This window comes from Ranitomeya imitator, chromosome 4 (genome assembly GCF_032444005.1).
Source record: "Ranitomeya imitator isolate aRanImi1 chromosome 4, aRanImi1.pri, whole genome shotgun sequence".
NCBI classification, from domain to species: domain Eukaryota; kingdom Metazoa; phylum Chordata; class Amphibia; order Anura; family Dendrobatidae; genus Ranitomeya; species Ranitomeya imitator.
Window position 1 is genome coordinate 348117319 of NC_091285.1, and position 27784 is coordinate 348145102.

Here is a 27784-nt window from a genome sequence, read left to right on the forward strand (position 1 = left end):
AAGCACCATGGAATAAATGATGCTATAATAAATAATAATAATGGGACAGCGCTGTGCTATATACATGTGAAGCACCATGGAATAAATGGCGCTAGAATAAATAATAATACGGGACAGCGCTGTGCTATATACACGTGAAGCACCATGGAATAAATGGCGCTATAATAAATAATAATACGGGACAGCGCTGTGCTATGTACATGTGAAGCACCATGGAATAAATGATGCTATAATAATAAATAATAATAATGGGACAGCGCTGTGCTATATACATGTGAAGCACCATGGAATAAATGGCGCTAGAATAAATAATAATACGGGACAGCGCTGTGCTATATACATGTGAAGCACCATGGAATAAATGGCGCTAGAATAAATAATAATACGGGACAGCGCTGTGCTATATACATGTGAAGCATCATGGAATAAATGATGCTATAATAATAGATAATAATAATATGGGACAGCGCTGGGCTATATACATGTGAAGCACCATGGAATAAATGATGCTATAATAATAAATAATAATAATGGGACAGCACTGTGCTATATACATGTGAAGCACCATGGAATAAATGGCGCTAGAATAAATAATACGGGACAGCGCTGTGCTATATACATGTGAAGCATCATGGAATAAATGATGCTATAATAATAAATAATAATAATATGGGACAGCGCTGTGCTATATACATGTGAAGCACCATGGAATAAATGATGCTATAATAATAAATAATAATAATAATGGGACAGCGCTGTGCTATATACATGTGAAGCACCATGGAATAAATGGCGCTAGAATAAATAATAATACGGGACAGCGCTGTGCTCTATACATGTGAAGCACCATGGAATAAATGGCGCTATAATAAATAATAATAATAATACGGGACAGCGCTGTGCTATGTACATGTGAAGCACCATGGAATAAATGATGCTATAATAATAAATAATAATAATGGGACAGCGCTGTGCTATATACATGTGAAGCACCATGGAATAAATGGCGCTATAATAAATAATAATACTACGGGACAGCGCTGTGCTATATACATGTGAAGCATCATGGAATAAATGGAGCTAGAATAATATATGGGACAGCACTGTGCTATATACATGTGAAGCACCATGGAATAAATGGCGCTATAATAAATAATAATAACACGGGACAGCGCTGTGCTATATACTTGTGAAGCACCATGCAATAAATGGCACTATAATAAATAATAATAATAATACGGGACAGCGCTGTGCTGTATACATGTGAAGCACCATGCAATAAATGGCGCTAGAATAATATATGGGACAGCGCTGTGCTATATACATGTGAAGCACCATGGAATAAATGGCGCTATAATAAATAATAATAATACGGGACAGCGCTGTGCTATATACATGTGAAGCACCATGCAATAAATGGCACTATAATAAATAATAATAATAATACGGGACAGCGCTGTGCTGTATACATGTGAAGCACCATGCAATAAATGGCGCTAGAATAATATATGGGACAGCGCTGTGCTGTATACATGTGAAGCACCATGCAATAAATGGCACTATAATAAATAATAATAATAATACGGGACAGCGCTGTGCTATATACATGTGAAGCACCATGCAATAAATGGCGCTAGAATAATATACGGGACAGCGCTGTGCTATATACATGTGAAGCACCATGGAATAAATGGCGCTATAGTAAATAATAATAATAATAATACGGGACAGCGCTGTGCTATGTACATGTGAAGCACCATGGAATAAATGATGCTATAATAATAAATAATAATAATGGGACAGCGCTGTGCTATATACATGTGAAGCACCATGGAATAAATGGCGCTATAATAAATAATAATAATACTACGGGACAGCGCTGTGCTATATACATGTGAAGCACCATGGAATAAATGGCGCTATAATAAATAATACGGGACAGCGCTGTGCTATATACATGTGAAGCACCATGGAATAAATGGCGCTAGAATAATATAGGGGACAGCGCTGTGCTATATACATGTGAAGCACCATGGAATAAATGGCGCTATAATAAATAATAATAATACGGGACAGCGCTGTGCTATATACATGTGAAGCACCATGCAATAAATGGCGCTAGAATAATATATGAGACAGCGCTGTGCTGTATACATGTGAAGCACCATGCAATAAATGGCACTATAATAAATAATAATAATAATAATAATAATACGGGACAGCGCTGTGCTGTATACATGTGAAGCACCATGCAATAAATGGCGCTATAATAAATAATAATAATAATACGGGACAGCGCTGTGCTGTATACATGTGAAGCACCATGCAATAAATGGCACTATAATAAATAATAATAATAATACGGGACAGCGCTCTGCTATATACATGTGAAGCACCATGCAATAAATGGCGCTATAATAAATAATAATAATACGGGACAGCGCTCTGCTATATACATGTGAAGCACCATGCAATAAATGGCGCTATAATAAATAATAATAATAATACGGGACAGCGCTGTGCTATATACATGTGAAGCACCATGCAATAAATGGCGCTATAATAAATAATAATAATAATACGGGACAGCGCTCTGCTATATACATGTGAAGCACCATGCAATAAATGGCGCTATAATAAATAATAATAATACGGGACAGCGCTCTGCTATATACATGTGAAGCACCATGCAATAAATGGCGCTATAATAAATAATAATAATACGGGACAGCGCTCTGCTATATACATGTGAAGCACCATGCAATAAATGGCGCTATAATAAATAATAATAATAATACGGGACAGCGCTCTGCTATATACATGTGAAGCACCATGCAATAAATGGCGCTATAATAAATAATAATAATACGGGACAGCGCTCTGCTATATACATGTGAAGCACCATGCAATAAATGGCGCTATAATAAATAATAATAATAATACGGGACAGCGCTGTGCTATATACATGTGAAGCACCATGCAATAAATGGCGCTATAATAAATAATAATAATAATACGGGACAGCGCTCTGCTATATACATGTGAAGCACCATGCAATAAATGGCGCTATAATAAATAATAATAATAATACGGGACAGCGCTCTGCTATATACATGTGAAGCACCATGGAATAAATAATAATAATAATAATAATATGTGGCAGCAGAAGCCAGAGAGGAAGATGAAGTGTCACACTGCTGGTCGGCATAGCTACACAGGCCCATAGCCGGCAGCAGTGACAGCGCAGTGCCGGCCTGTACAGAAAGGGATGGATACGAGGCACCACGGTCCGTGTCGGGCACAGGTACACGGGTGCAGGACGCGCATCACCCACAGCACCGGCTGGCTGGCGTCCCGTGGGGAGGGCCCGCTGTGCGCATTACCAAGACCCTCAGCTACAGCCACACGGGCACCGGACGGAGGTGACCGTCACTACAGAACACCGCACCTGAGAACCTGAGCGCTCTCCCGGGGACCGCAGCATGGGAGGGACGGCTCTCACCCCGGCGAAAACGGCTACACACAGTATTCAAACTTCCCTCTGGACTCGGAAGAACCCACGTGACAAAAAATAGCGACTTTTCATTGGTTGGTTTAAAGACTCACGCGTGATCACGGGGTATACGTACTGCATTGGCTGCTGGGAAGTGTAGTTTACAGTCGATAATAGAGGGCGCTCTCATGCTCTCCCCCTAGTGGGTGACTGTGACTGTGCACTGCAGCCTGGCGGGTGTGGACTCGCAGCAGCGCCCAGTCACCATCCCGGTGCTCTGGGACTGGAGGGGCGGGGGGTCACCTCCCTCTCCCTGGCCTCAGTCATTATTACTATGGAAGAATCTGTGTAGTGTGCCCGCCCTGCCCCTTACAGGACAAGTACATTGTGGCTTTTGTGGTTGTGTAAATGGCGTTCTGAACGATCACCTATACCAAGCCCAGGTAACTGTTCGGTGGGTGTGACACTGGGGTCCGCAATGATCGGCACACCGGGACCTTTTGTGGCCCTACTGAGCGCTGCCCCATAGGCAATGAGCGGAGCAGGCGCACTGCCACGCCATCTAAGGCCTCTTTCACACTTCAGTTGTTTGGCGTCAGTCTAAAACCGCCATTTTCCTCAAATAACGGATCCGTCAATTTTTTTTGACGGATCTGTTATTTTCCCATAGACTTGCATTAGCGACGGATTGTGACGGATGGTCGTCCGTTCCATCCGCCATGCAACGGATCCGTCGAAATTTGGCGGACGTTTTCTGAAAATAGACGGACAATGAAACGTTTTTTGTCAACGCCGAAATGGCGGATCGCAACGGATCCATCGCGTCCGCCATTCCATAGAATGGCCGCCTATGGGCGACGGATCCGCCGCAACCGTTTTTTTCAGCGGATCCATCGCCCCAATCCGTTTTTTCAATTGCGCATGCTCCAAAAAGTAGATACTTTTCCCAGACAACCCCCAAGTAACGGATCCGTCAAAAAAACGGATCCGTTAGAACCGTTTTCTCAACAATTGTGACGGATCCGTCACTATGTCGGTAGTGACTGACGCCAAACAACTGAAGTGTGAAAGAGGCCTAACGGGGAGAGGAGTGCCCAATACATCAGGTCCCAGTGCTTGGACCCCCACCGCTCACTAAGGCCACGTTCACGTGTTCAGTATTTGGTCAGTATTTTCCCTCAGTATGTGTGGAGTGGTCGGCTATGTGCCAACGATCAGGAATGCTGGGTTCTACAGCCCAAGCACAGTGGATGGGATTTCTTGAAGTCCCACGCCCCCTGAGCTTTTTGATTCTGTGTAAACTGCCCCGTGGCGCGGGTTTATGAGCCGGCGTAAGTCAATTATCTGCCAGAGATGCTAGTCTCCGCTGCGTAGTTTCACCTACCATTCATTAGATGAGGTAAATGCATACAGACACATGCGGATTCACCTGTGTGATTTAGAAAGCACTGCTATTGCCTGATCAGGGGGCACATGATGGGTCATTAATGCCTGATCGGCTGTGGGCTGGCACCCCCACCGATTACCTGTTATTGGTGGTGCCGGCTGGAAGCACTTGCGGAGCTGGCCGTCTACGTGTGGTGGCCGAGGCTTAGGGTACCGTCACACAGTGGCATTTTGATCGCTACGACGGTACGATCCATGACGCTCCAGCATCGTAACAATATCGCTCCAGCGTCGTAGACTGCGGTCACACTTTGCAATGTACGACGCTGGAGCGATAATTTCATGACGTATGTGCGATGTAGAAGCCGTTGGTTACTATGCGCACATCGTATACAATATCGTGCACACCTTTATTACACAATGCGATCATGCCGCCACAGCGGGACACTAGATGACGAAAGAAAGTTTCAAACGATCTGCTACGAAGTACGATTCTCAGCGGGGTCCCTGATCGCAGGAGCGTGTCAGACACAGCGAGATCGCTGGAACGTCACGGATATATCGCTGGAACGTCACAAATCGTGCCGTCGTAGCGATCAAAATGCCACTGTATGACGGTACCCTTAGTCCTACACATCCTCTTCCTATTCTAATCAATAGGTGGCCGTGCAGTACCAAGCCCGACCACTATGTGTAGATGGAGCAGCTCGGCAAGTGCTCAGCGGGGGTGCTGGGTGTCGGACCCCTGCCGATCAGACATTAATGACCTAGCATAAGGATAGGCAATCAAGGTAAAAGTAGAGGACAACCTCTTTAGAGGCCATACCCTAGCCATAGGAGGGCTGTTTTTTGCAAGATAGGTTGTAGTCTTGAATGACAGCTTTCACTGTACCACATAATATACTAAAAAACGAGGATCGTGGGGGTTGGCCGCAAGGCCGGCTCCAGGTTTTCATGGGCCCTGGGCGAAAGAGTCCTGGTGGGCCCCTTTAACACATACCACAATTCATAATGCACTGATACGGCAGAGAATATAGGTATAGTCAGGGCCGTATTTAGAGTTTCTGCTGCCCTAGGCATTTTTCGTGCTGCCTCCCCCATTGGTGAGTATGAATAATGCAGACACTGTTGGCAGTGACTTGGGCTACTTTCACATCAGTGATTTTTGCCATTCACGGCAGATCCAACAGTTTTTCCTCATCTGCCGTGTAACGCGTCACTTACGGCAACACTGTGTTCGGCCTCATTCATTCCCTATGGGACTTGCGGACATGTGCAGCACTTGCGGTTCTTGCAATAGCAGAAAAAAAACGCTGCTAGCAGTGTTTTTTTGTCTCACCGCAAATGCAAAACCGCAAGTGCCGCACATGTCCGCAAGTAGCCATCACTACCTGTCCCTGCACCTTCCTAGCTCATCCCTAACCATCCCTCCCTGACCTAAAACTACACTATAAGGCCATGTGCACACGTTGCGGTTTTTGCTGCGGATCCACAGCGGTTTTGACGCTGCGGATCCGCAGCAGTTTTCCATGCGGTGTACAGTACAATGTTAACCTATGGAAAACAAAAACCGCTGTGCACATGCTGCGGAAAAAAACGAGCGGAAACGCTGCGGTTTATTTCCCGCAGCATGTCAATTCTTTGTGCGGAATCCGCAGCGGTTTGGCACCTGCTCCATATTAAAAATCCGCAGGTGTCTAAAACCGCAGTGGAAACCGCACAAAAAAACGCGATAAATCCGCAGTACTTTTTGCACTGCGGATTTAATCAAATCCGCTGCGGAAAATTCGCAATGGAATCCGCAGCGTGTTTACATACCCTAAAGCTTTAGAAAAACAATTACCTATATTCCTATGATAATGAGGGCTCCTGGCTACGGCGTAAATGCATTGTTTTCCCAGCTTCAGGAAGACGCCCGCCATAGGCAGCGCATGCGCAGACTGAGATCGCATCTGGACCAAGATCACAATCTTCGCATGCGCAGCCTCCACTGGCACACAGCTTCAGAAATATGTCCGCCAGGAAAGCAATGCACTCCACTTAGCTCACCGCCAACATCAAGCCCGCAGCATTGCACCCCTGGGACACCCCCTCCTCCCATTCAGGGCCCGCTGCATTGTCCCACTTCTGCCACTGCAGACTTCCAGAGGAAGGGACTCGGCCTCCTGTGATCCTACTTACAAGACAGACCATTACTACAGGACAAGGTATGTTATTACAGGACGGGGGATGGGATTACTGGACTGGAAACGTTAATACAGGACAGGGGACGTTATTACAAAGGCGGGGACATGTATATGTATCACAGATACACTACACAGGGGGCCACAGTATACACATATACACCACACAGTGCTCCATACTGTATAATGGCCGCACATAATGCTCTGCTCCGTACACACACACGCATGTGGCTCTGCACACATGCCGATCCGCTCCGTACACCCGGCTCCGCTCCTTGCCCTTCATACACACCCGGCTCTGCTCCTTGGCCTTCGTACACACCCGGCTCCGCTCCGTGCACCTCGCACACACCCGGCTCCGCTCCGTGCACCTCGCACACACCCGGCTCCGCTCCGTGCACCTCGCACACACCCGGCTCCGCTCCGTGCACCTCGCACACACCCGGCTCCGCTCCGTGCACCTCGCACACACCCGGCTCCGCTCCGCGCACCTGTAACACACACCCGGCTTCGCTCCGTGCACCTCGCACACACCCGGCTCCGCTCCGTGCACCTCGCACACACCCGGCTCCGCTCCGTGCACCTCGCACACACCCGGCTCCGCTCCGTGCACCTCGCACACACCCGGCTCCGCTCCGTGCACCTCGCACACACCCGGCTCCGCTCCGTGCACCTCGCACACACCCGGCTCCGCTCCGTGCACCTCGCACACACCCGGCTCCGCTCCGTGCACCTCGCACACACCCGGCTCCGCTCCGTGCACCTCGCACACACCCGGCTCCGCTCCGTGCACCTCGCACACACCCGGCTCCGCTCCGTGCACCTCGCACACACCCGGCTCCGCTCCGTGCAACTCGCACACACCCGGCTCCGCTCCGTGCAACTCGCACACACCCGGCTCCGCTCCGTGCACCTCGCACACACCCGGCTCCGCTCCGCGCACCTGTAACACACACCCGGCTCCGCTCCGTGCACCTCGCACACACCCGGCTCCGCTCCGCACACCTGTAACACATGCGGCTCTGCTCCATCCACACTGTAAACCCCTCCTTACCCCACACATAAACTTAGGGTACCGTCACACTATACGATTTACCTACGATCACGACCAGCGATATGACCTGGCCGTGATCGTAGGTAAATCGTAGTGTGGTCGCTGGGGAGCTGTCACACAGACAGCTCTCCAGCGACCAACGATGCCGAGGTCCCTGGGTAACCAGGGTAAACATCGGGTAACTAAGCGCAGGACCGCGCTTAGTAACCCGATGTTTACCCTGGTTACAAGCGTAAAACTAAAAAAAAACAAACAGCACATACTTACATTCTGGTGTCCGTCAGGTCCCTTGCCGTCTGCTTCCCGCACTCACTGCCGGCCGTAAAGTGAAAGTGAAAGCACAGCCGCTGTGCTCTGCTTTCACTTTACGGCCGGCAATCACAGTGCGGGAAGCAGACGGCAAGGGACCTGACGGACACCAGAATGTAAGTATGTGCTGTTTGTTTTTTTTTAGTTTTACGCTTGTAACCAGGGTAAACATCGGGTTACTAAGCGCGGCCCTGCGCTTAGTAACCCGATGTTTACCCTGGTTACAAGCGAACGCATCGCTGGATCGCATCGCTAGATCGGTGTCACACACACCGATCTAGCGACGACAGCGGGAGATCCAGCGATGAAAGAAAGTTCTAAACGATCTGCTACGACGTACGATTCTCAGCAGGATCCCTGATCGCTGCTGCGTGTCAGACACAGCGATATCGTAACGATATCGCTGGAACGTCACGAATCGTACCGTCATAGCGATCGAAATGGTATGGTGTGACGGTACCCTTACCCTCATCCATCGCCATGACAACCAGCACAGCAGAGTCCTGCATACACTGAGGCCCCTGATCATATGACCCCGACTCCTCCCCTCCTGTGACCTCATCAAAGGTCCTGTGCAAACAGTGCAGTCATATAGGCTATGTGCAGTGCACGGCTCTGCGGGTGGAGGGATGTGGATGAGTTGAATCCGAGACTGTCGAAAGGTATGTGCTGCCAGCTGGCATGAGTGCCTCACTGCAGGCCTCGCTCTGGCCCAGTGTTCTCCACTTACCCTTCCAACAGGGTAGATAAAAATCAATGTTTTTTTTTAAAAAATCGGATTTTTTTTATTTAAATCCGATTTTTTTTATTTAAATCTGATTTTTTTCAATAAACTGCTTTTTGAGGAAAATATTTTACTATCCAAAGGTTCTTCCATCATGAGATGAAGCTGAGTTGTTTAACTCAGTAGAATAAAGGCTGTATATGTGTAACATTCACAATGCCATGCTCTTCCAGAGGTTTCTGTAGGATTAGTGGGCAGTTTCTCTCCTATATTCGCTTTACTTACGCAGTTCTCAAAACTGAATTTGACTCCGCACAGGTCCCAGCCTCTTCTTCACGGCAAAAATGTTACAACATGAACAGAGTTGAGAAAAAGACCTTAATCCTATTGTTCTACAAACCTATGAATACAGAATCAACCCCTTCAGTGCCAAGTCCAAGAAGTTAGACAATATGTTGCTGATTGTTTGGATTGGAATAGATCTGCACAACACAAGAAGAATGTGAATCTAAGTGTGAGGAGGAGGAAGGGCAAGCAGACAAGAAAATGAAAGTGAAACTTTGAGCACAATACTGCAGCATAGCCACAGACAGACAAGTCTGGATCTGTTTGTGTGTACGATCTGAGGTTTATTACATTCTTTCCTTATAATGGCAACAGGCGTAAAAGAGACCCAGTTTGGGAATATTTTAATGAAGCTCCTTCGCCTATCGGTAAGGCAGGCATGCGTGCAAAATGCAAACGATGCAACAAAGAGATGCAAGGCCTGGTGGCGCGAATGAGGCAACATCATGAGAAGTGTGGTGATGAAGATGACCAAAGAAACACTTCTGAACAGGCAGGATCTTCAGGTTGGTAAACATTTTTATTGAATCCTATTTCTAAAGACTGAACTGTCATGTGTGAGAAAAATTATATTTCTTATTATTACTGCATGTTACTGTCATTTGGTACAGTTATGAAGAAAAACAAATATTCCTTTTGGGGCAGGGGCAGTGATGTGTTGTGTACAATAAGCAGAAATTGTATAAACAATAAAATAACAGCATTTACTTTTTTTGTTTAGGGGAATTCATGGATTCTGGAAACTATCCACCTCCAAGATCACCATCATCCTGTTCTACAGTTTCAGAGTTATCCATCCAGGATAGTGCTTCATTAGCAGCAGCATCATCATCAGACACCCACAGCCACATATCACCATCACCCAAAAGGAAGAAAAAACCTTTACCTCCTGGAACCACCATAGATAGGTTTGTGATAAGAACTAGCAGATTAGAAAAAGAGTTGATTGATGAAAAAATTGCCCAGTTTATTTATGCAACGAACTCTTCTTTCCGTCTGACTGAGAACCCACATTTCATTAATATGGTTCAGTCACTGAGACCAGGATACAGTTCACCCAGCAGAGCTGATGTTGCAGGGAAACTGCTGGATCAAGTGTATGACAGAGAAATGGAGCAATGTGCAACAGCTCTGGAGGGTAAAATTGTTAACCTAAGTATTGATGGGTGGAGTAATGTCCACAATGATCCTATTGTATGTGCTTGTATAACAACAGAAGAAGATAAAGTCTTCCTTGCACAAACAACTGATACGTCAGGAAATGCACACACAGCAGAATACTTACAAGAAGTGGCAGTAAAAGCTATAACGACATGTGAACAAAAATTCAAATGTCTAGTACGCAGTTTGGTCACTGACAATGCTGCAAACGTATCCAAGATGAGAAGAGATTTAGAAGAGCAGGGAGGGAGGGAATACAAAGCTGCAACATATGGTTGCAGTGCTCATTTGCTGCACCTCTTAGCCAAAGACTTAAGTGTTCCAGAAATAAAGGCTAATGTTGTTGAAATTGCTAAATACTTCCGTAATAATCATTTTGCTGCAGCAGCTCTGAAAAGGATGGGTGGAACCAAGCTAACGCTCCTACAAGATGTTAGATGGAACTCTGTGGTGGACTGTTTTGAGCAGTATATCAAAAACTGGCCTATTCTGATGACACTTTGTGAAGAAAATCGAGATAAAATAGATGGCACTGTCACGGCCAAAATCCTCAACATTGGGCTTAAGAGAAATTTTGAACATATGCTGAGCTTCCTGAAACCCATCTCTCAAGCTTTAAACAAAATACAGAAAAATAGCTGTTTTATTGCGGATGCTGTTGAAATTTGGAAGGAACTGAGTGAACACTTAAGAACAGAACTACACATGGACAGAATTAAATTACAAGCAGTAAACAAGCGAATGGGACAAGCACTGACTCCATCTCATTTTTTGGCAAATATTGTCAATATCCAATATCAGGGTCAAAACCTAAGTGCTGAGGAAGAGGAGTTAGCTATGACATGGGTATCCAGCAATCATCCATCTTTAATGCCAACTATAATAAACTTCAGAGCTAAGGGGGAACCATTCAAGAAATATATGTTTGCTGAAGATATTTTAAGGAAGGTCACACCAGTAAACTGGTGGAAGTCACTTAAGCGCTTGGATTTAGAGACTGTTCAAGTAATGATTTCACTTTTAACAGCAGTAGCTTCTTCTGCAGGCGTTGAAAGAATATTCTCTTCCTTTGGACTCATTCATTCTAAATTGAGAAATCGGTTGGGACCCAATAAAGCAGGAAAGCTTGTTTTTCTTTTCCAGATTATGAATAGGAACAAAGAAGAAGATGATGATGATGAAGATGACGACAAGTGAGCTACAGAGGACAGCAGGGACAGTAGTATTTAAGTTTTTCATGTGTCGGCAGGGCTGACAATCTAAGTTTCTTAAAATATATATATATTTTGTTTAGCCAAATTAGTTAACAAACATGGATGTTTGTTTAAGCAAATAACTTATGCTGTAATGTTGTTATTGTTTCAGTTGAATAAATCTATTTAAATTGTTATTAAGGTCAGGATTACTTTTCTCCTTCCTAAGTACAACAGAACAGTGGTGTCCAAATATGAATGATTAACCCATTAAACTGGGGAGAAAAAAGTAATATAAAAAGTGATTCTAAAAATCTTCATCTACTTGCATGTTAAAGTAGCACGAACTAGTTTAGGTAGAAACTTTGATTTAAATCACTGGTTTAAATCAAGCCTTACTGACTAGTGATTTAAATCGTGTTTTAAATCAGTTAGATTTAAATCAAATCCACCCTGCCTTCCAAGATGATTTTTTTCCTCCCTTTTCTCTTTGGCTGTCACTGTCAGATCCCAAGACCTCCCTAGCCAGCAGTGATCTGGACCGGGGGCGCTGTACCGCTCTGGATCTCCTCCTTCCAGCCAGGTGAGTTAGCACACATTGACTGCACAGTGTGGGCGTCTGCAGTGCAGGGATGTGGCTGCCTGAACCTGCTGCTGGGGGACCGGCCCGGGGGCATCTGCACCCTGCCCGCCCCTGGTGGGATCATCTGAGACACCAACAGCTGCCAGAAGACAGAGGCAGGCCGGCCGAGTCGCACACAGGACTGTCAGGCAGAAATTGAACTTGGCGCTTCAGCGAGGAGGGGGCGGACCTGCGGTGTGACTTGTTTCCGCTTCCGGCCCTCTGTGCAGTACTGGATCCGAGACTCCAGCAGCAGCCAGAAGACTGAGGTGGGCAGGGAGAAGGATGGAGGGCGGGCGGGAAGGAGGAGGAGGAGGGAGGGCAGGCGGACCCGGACTTTAAAAAATAAATAAATAATAAAAAAAAAATCTTGCCGTGCTCAGGTACCACCAGGGTGGATTTGATTTAAATCTAACTGATTTAAATCACGATTTAAATCACTAGTCAGTAAGGCTTGATTTAAATCAAAGTTTCTACCTAAACTAGTTCTTGCTACTTTAACATGCAAGTAGATGAAGATTTTTAGAATCACTTTTTATATTACTTTTTTCTCCCCAGTTTAATGGGTTAATCATTCATATTTGGACACCACTGTTCTGTTGTACTTAGGAAGGAGAAAAATAATCCTGACCTTAATAACAATTTAAATAGATTTATTCAACTGAAACAATAACAACATTACAGCATAAGTTATTTGCTTATGAGAATCAGAAATGAGAATACAGATAATAAATGGGAATAAATGGGAAATGTTTAAGAACATCCTAAATAGGCAGTGTAAGCGGTTTATACCTTGTGGGAATAAAAGGACTAGAAATAGGAAAAACCCAATGTGGCTAAACAAAGAAGTAAGACAGGCAATTAACAGTAAAAAGAAAGCATTTGCACTACTAAAGCAGGATGGCACCATTGAAGCTCTAAAAAACTATAGGGAGAAAAATACTTTATCTAAAAAACTAATTAAAGCTGCCAAAAAGGAAACAGAGAAGCACATTGCTAAGGAGAGTAAAACTAATCCCAAACTGTTCTTCAACTATATCAATAGTAAAAGAATAAAAACTGAAAATGTAGGCCCCTTAAAAAATAGTGAGGAAAGAATGGTTGTAGATGACGAGGAAAAAGCTAACATATTAAACACCTTCTTCTCCACGGTATTCACGGTGGAAAATGAAATGCTAGGTGAAATCCCAAGAAACAATGAAAACCCTATATTAAGGGTCACCAATCTAACCCAAGAAGAGGTGCGAAACCGGCTAAATAAGATTAAAATAGATAAATCTCCGGGTCCGGATGGCATACACCCACGAGTACTAAGAGAACTAAGTAATGTAATAGATAAACCATTATTTCTTATTTTTAGTGACTCTATAGCGACAGGGTCTGTTCCGCAGGACTGGCGCATAGCAAATGTGGTGCCAATATTCAAAAAGGGCTCTAAAAGTGAACCTGGAAATTATAGGCCAGTAAGTCTAACCTCTATTGTTGGTAAAATATTTGAAGGGTTTCTGAGGGATGTTATTCTGGATTATCTCAATGAGAATAACTGTTTAACTCCATATCAGCATGGGTTTATGAGAAATCGCTCCTGTCAAACCAATCTAATCAGTTTTTATGAAGAGGTAAGCTATAGGCTGGACCACGGTGAGTCATTGGACGTGGTATATCTCGATTTTTCCAAAGCGTTTGATACCGTGCCGCACAAGAGGTTGGTACACAAAATGAGAATGCTTGGTCTGGGGGAAAATGTGTGTAAATGGGTTAGTAACTGGCTTAGTGATAGAAAGCAGAGGGTGGTTATAAATGGTATAGTCTCTAACTGGGTCGCTGTGACCAGTGGGGTACCGCAGGGGTCAGTATTGGGACCTGTTCTCTTCAACATATTCATTAATGATCTGGTAGAAGGTTTACACAGTAAAATATCGATATTTGCAGATGATACAAAACTATGTAAAGCAGTTAATACAAGAGAAGATAGTATTCTGCTACAGATGGATCTGGATAAGTTGGAAACTTGGGCTGAAAGGTGGCAGATGAGGTTTAACAATGATAAATGTAAGGTTATACACATGGGAAGAGGGAATCAATATCACCATTACACACTGAACGGGAAACCACTGGGTAAATCTGACAGGGAGAAGGACTTGGGGATCCTAGTTAATGATAAACTTACCTGGAGCAGCCAGTGCCAGGCAGCAGCTGCCAAGGCAAACAGGATCATGGGGTGCATTAAAAGAGGTCTGGATACACATGATGAGAGCATTATACTGCCTCTGTACAAATCCCTAGTTAGACCGCACATGGAGTACTGTGTCCAGTTTTGGGCACCGGTGCTCAGGAAGGATATAATGGAACTAGAGAGAGTACAAAGGAGGGCAACAAAATTAATAAAGGGGATGGGAGAACTACAATACCCAGATAGATTAGCGAAATTAGGATTATTTAGTCTAGAAAAAAGACGACTGAGGGGCGATCTAATAACCATGTATAAGTATATAAGGGGACAATACAAATATCTCGCTGAGGATCTGTTTATACCAAGGAAGGTGACGGGCACAAGGGGGCATTCTTTGCGTCTGGAGGAGAGAAGGTTTTTCCACCAACATAGAAGAGGATTCTTTACTGTTAGGGCAGTGAGAATCTGGAATTGCTTGCCTGAGGAGGTGGTGATGGCGAACTCAGTCGAGGGGTTCAAGAGAGGCCTGGATGTCTTCCTGGAGCAGAACAATATTGTATCATACAATTATTAGGTTCTGTAGAAGGACGTAGATCTGGGTATTTATTTATTATGATGGAATATAGGCTGAACTGGATGGACAAATGTCTTTTTTCGGCCTTACTAACTATGTTACTATGTATGTTAAACAAACATCCATGTTTGTTAACTAATTTGGCTAAACAAAATATATATATATTATAAGAAACGTAGACTGTCAGCCCAGCCGACACATGAAAAACTTAAAGGGACTCTGTCACCTGAATTTGGCGGGACTGGTTTTGGGTCATATGGGCGGAGTTTTCGGGTGTTTGATTCACCCTTTCCTTACCCACTGGCTGCATGCTGGCTGCAATATTGGATTGAAGTTCATTCTCTGTCCTCCATAGTACACGCCTGCGCAAAGCAATCTTGCCTTGTGCAGGCGTGTACTATGGAGGACAGAGAATGAACTTCAATCCAATATTGCAGCCAGCATGCAGCCAGTGGGTAAGGAAAGGGTGAATCAAACACCCGAAAACTCCACCCATATGACCCAAAACCAGTCCCGCCAAATTCAGGTGACAGGTTCCCTTTAAATACTACTGTCCCTGCTGTCCTCTGTAGCTCACTTGTCGTCATCTTCATCATCATCTTCTTCTTTGTTCCTATTCATAATCTGGAAAAGAAAAACAAGCTTTCCTGCTTTATTGGGTCCCAACCGATTTCTCAATTTAGAATGAATGAGTCCAAAGGAAGAGAATATTCTTTCAACGCCTGCAGAAGAAGCTACTGCTGTTAAAAGTGAAATCATTACTTGAACAGTCTCTAAATCCAAGCGCTTAAGTGACTTCCACCAGTTTACTGGTGTGACCTTCCTTAAAATATCTTCAGCAAACATATATTTCTTGAATGGTTCCCCCTTAGCTCTGAAGTGTATTATAGTTGGCATTAAAGATGGATGATTGCTGGATACCCATGTCATAGCTAACTCCTCTTCCTCAGCACTTAGGTTTTGACCCTGATATTGGATATTGACAATATTTGCCAAAAAATGAGCTGGAGTCAGTGCTTGTCCCATTCGTTTGTTTACTGCTTGTAATTTAATTCTGTCCATGTGTAGTTCTGTTTTTAAGTGTTCACTCAGTTCCTTCCAAATTTCAACAGCATCCGCAATAAAACAGCTATTTTTCTGTATTTTGTTTAAAGCTTGAGAGATGGGTTTCAGGAAGCTCAGCATATGTTCAACATTTCTCTTAAGCCCAATGTTGAGGATTTTGGCCGTGACAGTGCCATCTATTTTATCTCGATTTTCTTCACAAAGTGTCATCAGAATAGGCCAGTTTTTGATATACTGCTCAAAACAGTCCACCACAGAGTTCCATCTAACATCTTGTGGGAGCGTTAGCTTGGTTCCACCCATCCTTTTCAGAGCTGCTGCAGCAAAATGATTATTACGGAAGTATGTAGCAATTTCAACAACATTAGCCTTTATTTCTGGAACACTTAAGTCTTTGGCTAAGAGGTGCAGCAAATGAGCACTGCAACCATATGTTATTAGCAGCTTTGTATTCCCTCCCTGCTCTTCTAAATCTCTTCTCATCTTGGATACGTTTGCAGCATTGTCAGTGACCAAACTGCGTACTAGACATTTGAATTTTTGTTCACATGTCGTTATAGCTTTTACTGCCACTTCTTGTAAGTATTCTACTGTGTGTGCATTTCCTGACGTATCAGTTGTTTGTGCAAGGAAGACTTTACCTTCTTCTGTTATACAAGCACATACAATAGGATCATTGTGGACATTACTCCACCCATCAATACTTAGGTTAACAATTTTACCCTCCAGAGCTGTTGCACATTGCTCCATTTCTCTGTCATACACTTGATCCAGCAGTTTCCCTGCAACATCAGCTCTGCTGGGTGGACTGTATCCTGGTCTCAGTGACTGAACCATATTAATGAAATGTGGGTTCTCAGTCAGACGGAAAGAAGAGTTCGTTGCATAAATAAACTGGGCAATTTTTTAATCAATCAACTCTTTTTCTAATCTGCTAGTTCTTATCACAAACCTATCTATGGTGGTTCCAGGAGGTAAAGGTTTTTTCTTCCTTTTGGGTGATGGTGATATGTGGTTGTGGGTGTCTGATGATGATGCTGCTGCTAATGAAGCACTATCCTGGATGGATAACTCTGAAACTGTAGAACAGGATGATGGTGATCTTGGAGGTGGATAGTTTCCAGAATCCATGAATTCCCCTAAACAAAAAAGTCAATGCTGTTATTTTATTGTTCATACAATTTCTGCTTATTGTACACAACACATCACTGCCCCTGCCCCAAAAGGAATATTTGTTTTTCTTCATAACTGTACCAAATGACAGTAACATGCAGTAATAATAAGAAATATAATTTTTCTCACACATGACAGTTCAGTCTTTAGAAATAGGATTCAATAAAAATGTTTACCAACCTGAAGATCCTGCCTGTTCAGAAGTGTTTCTTTGGTCATCTTCATCACCACACTTCTCATGATGTTGCCTCATTCGCGCCACCAGGCCTTGCATCTCTTTGTTGCATCGTTTGCATTTTGCACGCATGCCTGCCTTACCGATAGGCGAAGGAGCTTCATTCAAATATTCCCAAACTGGGTCTCTTTTACGGCCTGCTGCCATTATAAGGAAAGAATGTAATAAACCTCAGATCGTACACACAAACAGATCCAGACTTGTCTGTCTGTGGCTATGCTGCAGTATTGTGCTCAAAGTTTCACTTTCATTTTCTTGTCTGCTTGCCCTTCCTCCTCCTCACACTTAGATTCACATTCTTCTTCTGTTGTGCAGATCTATTCCACTCCAAACAATCAGCAACATATTGTCTAACTTCTTGGACTTGGCACTGAAGGGGTTGATTCTGTATTCATAGGTTTGTAGAACAATAGGATTAAGGTCTTTTTCTCAACTCTGTTCATGTTGTAACATTTTTGCCGTGAAGAAGAGGCTGGGACCTGTGCGGAGTCAAATTCAGTTTTGAGAACTGCGTAAGTAAAGCGAGCGTCTGTGATAATATAGGAGAGAAACTGCACACTAATCCTACGGAAACCTCTGGAAGAGCACGGCATTGGGAAGGTTACACATATACAGCCTTTATTCTACTGAGTTAAACAACTCCGCTTTATCTCATGATGGAAGAACCTTTGGATGGTAAAATATTTTCCTCAAAAAGCAGTTTATTGAAAAAAATCCAATTCAAATAAAAAAATCCGATTTAAATAAAAAAAATCCGATTTTTTTTAATTTTATTAAAAACATTGATTTTTATCCACCCTGGGTACCGCCCCCCCCCCCCCATCTTGCCGCCCTAGGCACGTGCCCTCAAGTGCCTAGTAGCAAATACGGCCCTGGGTATAGTACAATGCCAAAGATTTCACTTAGTTCTTACATTACATGAGTGATATCTATTGTGCATTCTACATTAGCTCAGAAACCGGACATTATAGTCCTCTATACAGAATAATGAGCCCCATATATTGCTCCAAACAGAATAATGAGCCCCATATATTGCCCCATACAGTATAATGGCCCCATATAGTGCTTCATACAGTATGATTGGCACCACATAATCCTCTATACAGAATAATAAGCCCCATATAATGCTCCAAACAGAATAATGAGCCCCATATAGTGCTTCATACAGTATAATTGTCACCACATAGTCCTCTATACAGAATAATAAGCCCCATATAATGCTCCAAACAGAATAATGAGCCCCATATATTGCCCCATACAGTATAATGGCCCCATATAGTGCTCCATACAGTATAATTGGCACCACATAGTCCTCTATACAGAATAATGAGCCCCATATATTGCTCCAAACAGAATAATGAGCCCCATATATTGCCCCATACAGTATAATGGCCCCATATAGTGCTCCATACAGTATAATTGGCACCACATAGTCCTCTATACAGAATAATGAGTCCCATATATTGCTCCAAACAGAATAATGGGCCCAATATTATGCTCAGTCAGAGGATGGAAGACGCTGCAGCGCTGGAACCGGGAGAGGTAAGTATCGCAAGTGCCGGGGCCCGGAGCAGAAGGGGGGTCCACTCATGGGGGCCGGCACAATAGTGCGCCAGTGTCCCCGACAGCGAGTGGGCTCCCTGCCTGCTCAGGGCCCCGGCACTTGCCCGGGTGCGCAGGGTGCTGACGCCGACCCTGGGAGTAGACCCTTAATGTCCCTGGGTCTAGAAGTCCTGGTCTAGAGTTCTCGTCATTAGGTCGTAGTGCATGTCCCAACATCATGACTTGCTTCATGACTCTAGACCAGGATTTCCTGCTGCGAGTAGGCTGGGGATATTCATTTGCATAGGCACGGACATCCCAGGCCTACTCACGGCTGGAAGTCCTGGCTTAGTGTGAAGATAACTGGGTTCCATCAATGCACGCTGGCAGTAAGGAGCAGGGCCAAGGAACTTGTTTGAAACAAAGAGCAGAAAAAGTGAGAAGTGAGGTGAGTGTTAGTTTTTTTGGTCTTTGTTTCTTCTTCTTCTTACCTTTACTATGCTTTGGGAGTCTTTCCATAACCAATTACCCCTGAGCTTAATAAAGGAAATTGAATTAGCTGAGAATAAATTCACTGTAAATCAAATGTTTTGGTAAAATCCATGCGATTTGTCTCTAGTCATAAGTGTCATTATGGAAAAACCCTTTGAATGTTCATGTTAATAAACCTTGTAACAGCCATGTCATGTTATCACTTCTCTTTTTTAACACACAAAACCATGTAAAATGATTACATGAATACTAAGTTGCTTATTAATAAAATCTATTACCACACTTTATAAAATGAAGTACTAGCTTTACTTAGAACAGGGGATTTCCTCAGTGTGAATAATGTCCTGTAAATGTTATATTTACTGTGATATTTGGCATTTATCTCCCGATAGGATGCAGCGGTGTTTGGCCATCAAGCTCCAGCACAATCTCTCATTCCATCAAGGATAGATTATTATTCCACCATGTGCTCGGCTTTGGAAGCTTTGGAAAGGTCCTAATGGCGGAAGACACTTTAACCCGCCAAGAATTTGCTGTGAAAGATCATCAGCAAAAGGTCCCTGCTAGCCGGAGGGGATAGGCTGGACGTCATGGTGGAGAGGCGAGTTCTTCAGCTGGCATCTGGAAGCCCCTTCCTCGTCCACGCAGACTTTGGATTCCAGACGAAGGTATAATTGTGACTACTTAGCGCTACAAGGTTTGGCCACTTCTTTGATGTCGGTTGCCTATTCGTCTGAATTGGAGCTGCCCTGCAGAACCCAGGAGCGACCACTAAACCTTATTTGCTCCGTACATTGTTTACATCCAGCTTTTGGTGGAGATGGTAACAGCTGATTGGACCTCCATGAATCTGATATTAATTATGGAAAAACAGATGTATATGATTTTTATGTTTGGCTACTTTAGCATACTAAAAAAAAACAAAGAAACTTTTTGTATTGGTGTTTTACACGGCCTATTACGTTTTTGTTGTTACTATGACACAGCTGTTGCTTTCTGCATAGCCTGCACTTTACATTGCTATTATTTGGGACTACATAGGACTTTAGAACAATCTTTTACTCCACCTTTTGAAAAGTGGGAAAAATAGCAGCTCCATGCAAAGCAGAAAGATAACATTATAGCCTTGGTTCATCATTGCCATTGCATCTGGTTTCTGCCTGGTTTTGTGTGTTTTTAGGCCTTTTTGTGTTTGCACCCAATTCATTATACTATTTAGTCTATTTTGTATGAGCTCGCCTGCTTTTTCTTTTTTTTTTTTCACTTTGTTGGCAGAGTTTAGTGATCCCAGATGTTTTCACCTGATTCATCAATTATGATTTTTTTTAAAAGTCACACGTGATGCAATCTTCATTCCAGTCCCTCTTGGTGTATTTTTGACTATGCCAGCTTTTTGGCTCAATTTTTGCCCAATTTGCAAAATGTGTGATTTTTAGGGCCAAAAAAGTGGCAAAAACAGTTCAGGCAGGAAAGAAATTTTTGACTTTGCACCAAATTCTTGAATTGTGAGAACCACTTTGAAGAATTTGGCACCAAAAACGACAACAAATAGCACACGACCAAAAAGGAAAGTGATTAAAAAATGCAAATAATAAATCTGATCCTATGTCTATAATTAAAAGAAAAATAATAATTACCAAACATTGGCTGAAACCAGACCTTATAAATGTATTAATATATTATATATCATTGTTTAGACCTTTAAGGGTCACAGCAGATAAACCACCTTTCTATGGAGTGACTACGTATCTTAGCAATATGCGATAACTTTCTTGGATGAAAAGCCCTTCAAATGTGTATTTGTCCTTCCTGTATAATAAGTGCACATGTCCCATGTTACAGATGAATATTTTCCTTGGCATGCAATACATGAGCTGCGGGGACTTTTACCAACTACTACACATGAAGGGGCCACTTGACATCACCAATGCCAGGTAATGTGTTAAAGGAGTTGTCCGGTCTCGGAAGAAAAGTCAGCAGTCACTCTACATGACGACAGACTGCCAAACTGATAGAAAATTGTCCTATGAGTGGAATAATATAGAATAATGCTCCTACTGACTAGTAAGAATTCCCAAGTTTACCATCTATGGGATCTGATTCTTATTCACTTTCTCTTTGTCAGATTCTATGCCGCCGAACTGGTGTGTGGGATCCAGTTCCTCCACTCTGAGGGCGTAATCCACAGGTAATTTAGTCAGTGTGAGGCCGGGTCACACCAGCGTATCTTCTCTCATATAAGAGAATCCGGACCATTCTGGAAATTGCACTTTGATTAAACGCTGAACAGAATTTGATCATGGTGTAATCTGATTTTTTCAGATGAGGACACGATGGAAAAAAAAATGTCTCCATCTTCTCCATTCTGTCAGTCCGTGGAAATCGGACTGCACTAAGATGTCATCCGAGTGCAGTCCGATGTGTTCCATGGACTCATTGACTTGCATGGCTGAGTGTGATCCGATAATTAGAGCCAACTCAGGCATGCTGCAATCGGTTCAAGGAAAAAATCAGACATGCAGACGGCTCCATAGGATAACATTGGTCCGAGTGCTATACAATGCTTTGTCAGATGGCACACGGATAGAAAATACGGTCATGTGCACGGGCCCTTAACCCCTTTCTGCCATTGGACGTAATATTCCGTCCATGTGGGGTGGGCCTTAATTCCCAAGGACGGAATATTACGTCCAGCGCGATCGGCCGCGCTCACGGGGGGAGCGCGGCCGATCGCGGCCGGGTGTCAGCTGCTTATTGCAGCTGACATCCGGCACTATGTGCCAGGAGCGGTCACGGACCGCCCCCGGCACATTAACCCCCGGCACACCGCGATCAAAGATGATCGCGATGTGCCGGCGCTGCAGGGAAGCATCGCGCAGGGAGGGGGCTCCCTGCGGGCTTCCCTGAGACCCCCGCAGCAACGCGATGTGATCGCGTTACTCCGGGGGTCTCTTACCTCCCTCCCTGCAGCAAGTCCCGGATCCAAGATGGCCGCGGATCCGGGTCCTGCAGGGAGGGAGGTGGCTTACCAAGTGCCTGCTCAGAGCAGGCACTTGGTAACGCTGCAGCGCTGTTTGACAGATCGGTGATCTGTCAGAGTGCTGTGCAAACTGGCAGATCACCGATCTGTATTGTCCCCCCCTGGGACAAAGTAAAAAAGTTTAAAAAAAAATTTCCAAGTGTGTAAAAAAAAAAAAAAAAAATCCTAAATAATGAAAAAAAAATATATATATATTATTCCCATAAATACATTTCTTTATCAAAATAAAAAAAACAAAACAATAAAAGTACACATATTTAGTATCGTCGCGTCCGTAACAACCCGACCTATAAAGCTGTCCCACTAGTTAACCCCTTCAGTAAACACCGTAAGAAAAAAAAAAAAAAACGAGGCAAAAAACAACGCTTTATTATCATACCGCCGAACAAAAAGTGGAATAACACGCGATCAAAAAGATGGATATAAATAACCATGGTACCGCTGAAAGCGTCATCTTGTCCCGCAAAAAACGAGCCGCCATACAGCAACATCAGCAAAAAAATAAAAAAGTTATAGTCCTCAGAATAAAGCGATGCAAAAATAATTATTTTTTCTATAAAATAGTTTTTATCGTATAAAAGCGCCAAAACATAAAAAAAATGATATAAATGAGGTACTGACCCGAAGAATAAAACTGCTTTATCAATTTTACCAAACGCGGAACGGTATAAACGCCTCCCCCAAAAGAAATTCATGAATAGCTGGTTTTTGGTCATTCTGCCTCACAAAAATCGGAATAAAAAGCGATCAAAAAATGTCACGTGCCCGAAAATGTTACCAATAAAAACGTCAACTCGTCCCGCAAAAAACAAGACCTCACATGACTCTGTGGACTCAAATATGGAAAAATTATAGCTCTCAAAATGTGGTAACGCAAAAAATATTTTTTGCAATAAAAAGCGTCTTTCAGTGTGTGACGGCTGCCAATCATAAAAATCCGCTAAAAAACCCGCTATAAAAGTAAATCAAACCCCCCTTCATCACCCCCTTAGTTAGGGAAAAATTAAAAAAATGTATTTATTTCCATTTTCCCATTAGGGTTAGGGTTAGGGCTAGGGTTAGGGCTAGTGCTAGGGTTAGGGCTAGGGTTAGGGCTAGGGTTGGGGCTAGGGTTAGGGCTAGGGTTAGGGCTAGGGTTAGGGCTAGGGTTGGGGCTAAAGTTAGGGTTAGGGTTTGGATTACATTTGCAGTTGGGATTAGGATTAGGGGTGTGTCTGGGTTAGAGGTGTGGTTAGGGTTACTGTTGGGATTAGGGTTAGGGGTGTGTTTGGATTAGGGTTTCAGTTATAATTGGGGGGTTTCCACTGTTTAGACACATCAGGGGCTCTCCAAACGCGACATGGCGACCGATCTCAATTCCATCCAATTCTGCGTTGAAAAAGTAAAACAGTGCTCCTTCCCTTCCGATCTCTCCCGTGTGCCCAAACAGGAGTTTACCCCAACATATGGGGTATCAGCGTACTCAGGACAAATTGGACAACAACTTTTGAGGTCCAATTTCTCCTGTTACCCTTGGGAAAATACAAAACTGGGGGCTAAAAAATAATTTTTGTGGGAAAAAAAGAGATTTTTTATTTTCACGGCTCTGCGTTATAAACTGTAGTGAAACACTTGGGGGCTCAAAGTTCTCACAACACATCTAGATAAATTCGTGGGGGGGTCTAGTTTCCAATATGGGGTCACTTGTGGGGGGTTTCTACTGTTTAGGTATATTAGGGGCTCTGCAAACGCAATGTGACGCCTGCAGACCATTCCATCTAAGTCTGCATTCCAAATGGCGCTCCTTCCCTTCCGAGCCCTCCCATGCGCCCAAACGCTGGTTCCCCCCCACATATGGGGTATCAACGCACTCAGGACAAGTTGGACAACAACTTTTGGGGTCCAATTTCTCCTTTTACCCTCGAGAAAATACAAAACTGGGGGCTAAAAAATAATTTTGAGGGGAAATTTTTTTTTTATTTTCACGGCTCTGCGTTATAAACTGTAGTGAAATACTTGGGGGCTCAAAGTTCTCACAACACATCTAGATAAGTTCCTTGGGGGTCTAGTTTCCAATGTGGGGTCACTTGTGGGGGGTTTCTACTGTTTAGGTACATTAGGGGCTCTGCAAACACAATGTGACGCCTGCAGACCATTCCATCTAAGTCTGTATTCCAAATGGCGCTCCTTCCCTTCCGAGCCCTCCCATGCGCCCAAACGCTGGTTCTCCCCCACATATAGGGTATCAGCGCACTCAGGACAAATTGCACAACAACTTTTGGGGTCCAATTTCTCCTGTTACCCTCGGGAAAATACAAAACTGGGGGCTAAAAAATTATTTTTGTGGGAAAAAATTTTTGTTTTATTTTTACGGCTTTGCATTATAAACTTCTGTGAAGCTCTTATTGGGTCAAAGTGCTCACAAGACATCTAGATAAGTTCCTTAGGGGGTCTACTTTTCAAAATGGTGTCACTTGTGGGGGGTTTCAATGTTTAGGCACATCAGTGGCTCTCCAAACGCAACATTGCGTCCCATCTCAATTCCTGTCAATTTTGCATTGAAAGGTCAAACGGCGCTCCTTCCCTTCCGAGCTCTCCCATGCGCCCAAACAATGGTTTACCCCCACATATGGGGTATCAGAGTACTCAGGACAAATTGTGCCACAACTTTTGTGGTCAAATTTCTTCTCTTACCATTGGGAAAATAAAAAATTGGGGGCGAAAAGATAATTTTTGTGAAAAAAAAAGATTTTTTATTTTTACGGTTCTGCATTATAAACTTCTGTGAAGCACTTGGTGGGTCAAAGTGCTCACCACACCTCTAGAAAAGTTCCTTAGGGGGTCTACTTTCCAAAATGGTGTCACTTGTGGGGGGTTTCAATGTTTAGGCACATCAGTGGCTCTCCAAACGCAACATGGCGTCCCATCTCAATTCCAGTCAATTTTGCATTGAAAAGTCAAATGGCGCTCCTTCCCTTCCGAGCTCTGCCATGTGCCCAAACTGTGGTTAACCCCCACATATGGGGTATCAGCGTACTCAGGACAAATTGTACAACAACGTTTGGGGTCCATTTTCTCCTGTAACCCTTGGTAAAATAAAACAAATTGGAGCTGAAGTAAATTTTTTGTGAAAAAAAGTTAAATGTTAATTTTTATTTAAACATTCCAAAAATTCCTGTGAAGCACCTGAAGGGTTAATAAACTTTTTGAATGTGGTTTTGAGCACCTTGAGGGGTGCAGTTTTTAGAATGGTGTCACACTTGGGTATTTTCTATCATATAGACCCCTCAAAATGACTTTAAATGAGATGTGGTCCCTAAAATAAAATGGTGTTGTAAAAATGAGAAATTGCTGGTCAACTTTTAACCCTTATAACTCCCTAACAAAAAAAAATTTTGGTTCCAAAATTGTGCTGATGTAAAGTAGACATGTGGGAAATGTTACTTATTAAGTATTTTGTGTGACATATCTCTGTGATTTAATTGCATAAAAATTCAAAGTTGGAAAATTGCGAAATTTTCAAAATTTTCGCCAAATTTCCGTTTTTTTTTCACAAATAAACGCAGGTAATATCAAAGAAATTTTACCACTATCATGAAGTACAATATGTCACGAGAAAACAATGTCAGAATCACCAGGATCCGTTGAAGCGTTCCAGAGTTATAACCTCATAAAGGGACAGTGGTCAGAATTGTAAAAATTGGCCTGGTCATTAACGTGCAAACCACCCTTGGGGGTAAAGGGGTTAAAGCTTAGCTGCACTCAGTCCCTCCCCCCTGGAGACCTGCTGACTGATGCCCTGTATCAGGGGTCTAGTTGTCCTATCTGGTGTCACTGTCAGGAAGCTGCAGATGAGCGGCCGTCATGTGTCATACAGTAATCCCTACAGTGGTACCGGGCATATAGAAAGGGGTCATCTCAGGTGAGGGAAGAACAGTAGGAAGAGAAAATGTGTTTAGTCACAAATGTCATCATTTCACCACAGATATAAGAAGATCACTTTCTTTATACTCAGGTTACTTTTCTTTTTCTTACAGAGACCTAAAGCCCGAGAACATCCTGGTGGCTGAGACGGGCCATATTAAGATCACGAATTACGGTCTTGCACTTGAGAACATGCACGCAGAGCAAACAGCCACCGGTTTCGCTGGAACCGAGGGTTACATGACTCCCGATGCGTGAATAGATTATTTTTATGTTTTGTAGCTTTATTTAGGCTTGTTCATCAATATAAAATCATGGAGTACGATCCCGCTGATTAGCTGTTCTTACCTCTGGCAGCAATCTGATGTAACCAGAGCAGAACATCGCACCTCTGTAGTGTTTAGTGGTCAGTACCGAGAACTGCAGATCAGCCTGTGTTCATTTCAGTAGGGGCTAATCTGTAGTACCCAGCAGCCACCATTAACCAGTGAGCGGAGCTGTGAAGTCTGTTTAATGGTTATATCCAACCACCAGCAGAGGTGATAACAGCTAATCAGTGGAACTGCCGGTTGTTGGCCCCCACCAACTTATATTTATGACCTGTTCTGATCATCAATATAAAAGTACTGGAAACCCCCTTTAAAGCATTGACACTATATCACTCATCCCCAGAACCGGTGAAAAATGTATGACCCCTGGGGGTTCACTGCTATGTACCCCACAATCACCAAATGGGAGGATCAGCATCTCCTATTCCTCCTAGCCGCATGGCTACATGGATAGTGAACAATGACCGTCCAGGTGTAATGTAGAGGTATCGGACCATAGATATCCTAAAATGGCAATAAAATGCATAATAACGACACAGGAAAATGTATTTTATGTGCATTTATTAGATAACAAGTGTCTGAAGTATCAAGTACGTCGGTCTAAGCTGCTCTGTGTATATTAGACAAGGCCTGCCATCACCTCAATACTATCAGTCATAATATCTGTATAGCCCCTTAACCCCATCATGACATATGATGCTTTTCCGGCTGATGACGGATGATTTAATCAGCCATCATGGGCCTTATAGGGAACCTGTCACCATGAAAATGCAGTCCAATCTGCAGCC

General features: G+C 43.6%; 2 protein-coding genes across 3 annotated transcripts in view; one reads left to right on the forward strand and one right to left on the reverse strand.

Annotated features, from left to right (window-relative positions):
- GTSE1 (G2 and S-phase expressed 1) overlaps positions 1 to 3556 on the reverse strand; it is a 42931-nt gene extending 39375 nt beyond the window's left edge. For both annotated transcript variants that reach the window (XM_069764992.1, XM_069764991.1), the window contains exon 1: positions 3449 to 3556. The gene's annotated coding sequence lies outside the window, so the exon portion shown is untranslated. The remainder of the gene's footprint in view (positions 1 to 3448) is intronic.
- Positions 3557 to 3834: 278 nt separating this feature from the next.
- LOC138674112 (protein kinase C delta type-like) lies at positions 3835 to 27525 on the forward strand. Its single transcript, XM_069762042.1, has 5 exons — positions 3835 to 3936; positions 20117 to 20392; positions 21567 to 21658; positions 21850 to 21912; positions 26781 to 27525. The coding sequence occupies exons 2-5, from the start codon at positions 20315 to 20317 to the stop codon at positions 26923 to 26925; spliced, it is 378 nt and encodes a 125-aa protein (XP_069618143.1). The 5' UTR covers positions 3835 to 3936; positions 20117 to 20314; the 3' UTR covers positions 26926 to 27525.
- The last annotated feature ends 259 nt before the right edge of the window (positions 27526 to 27784 follow it).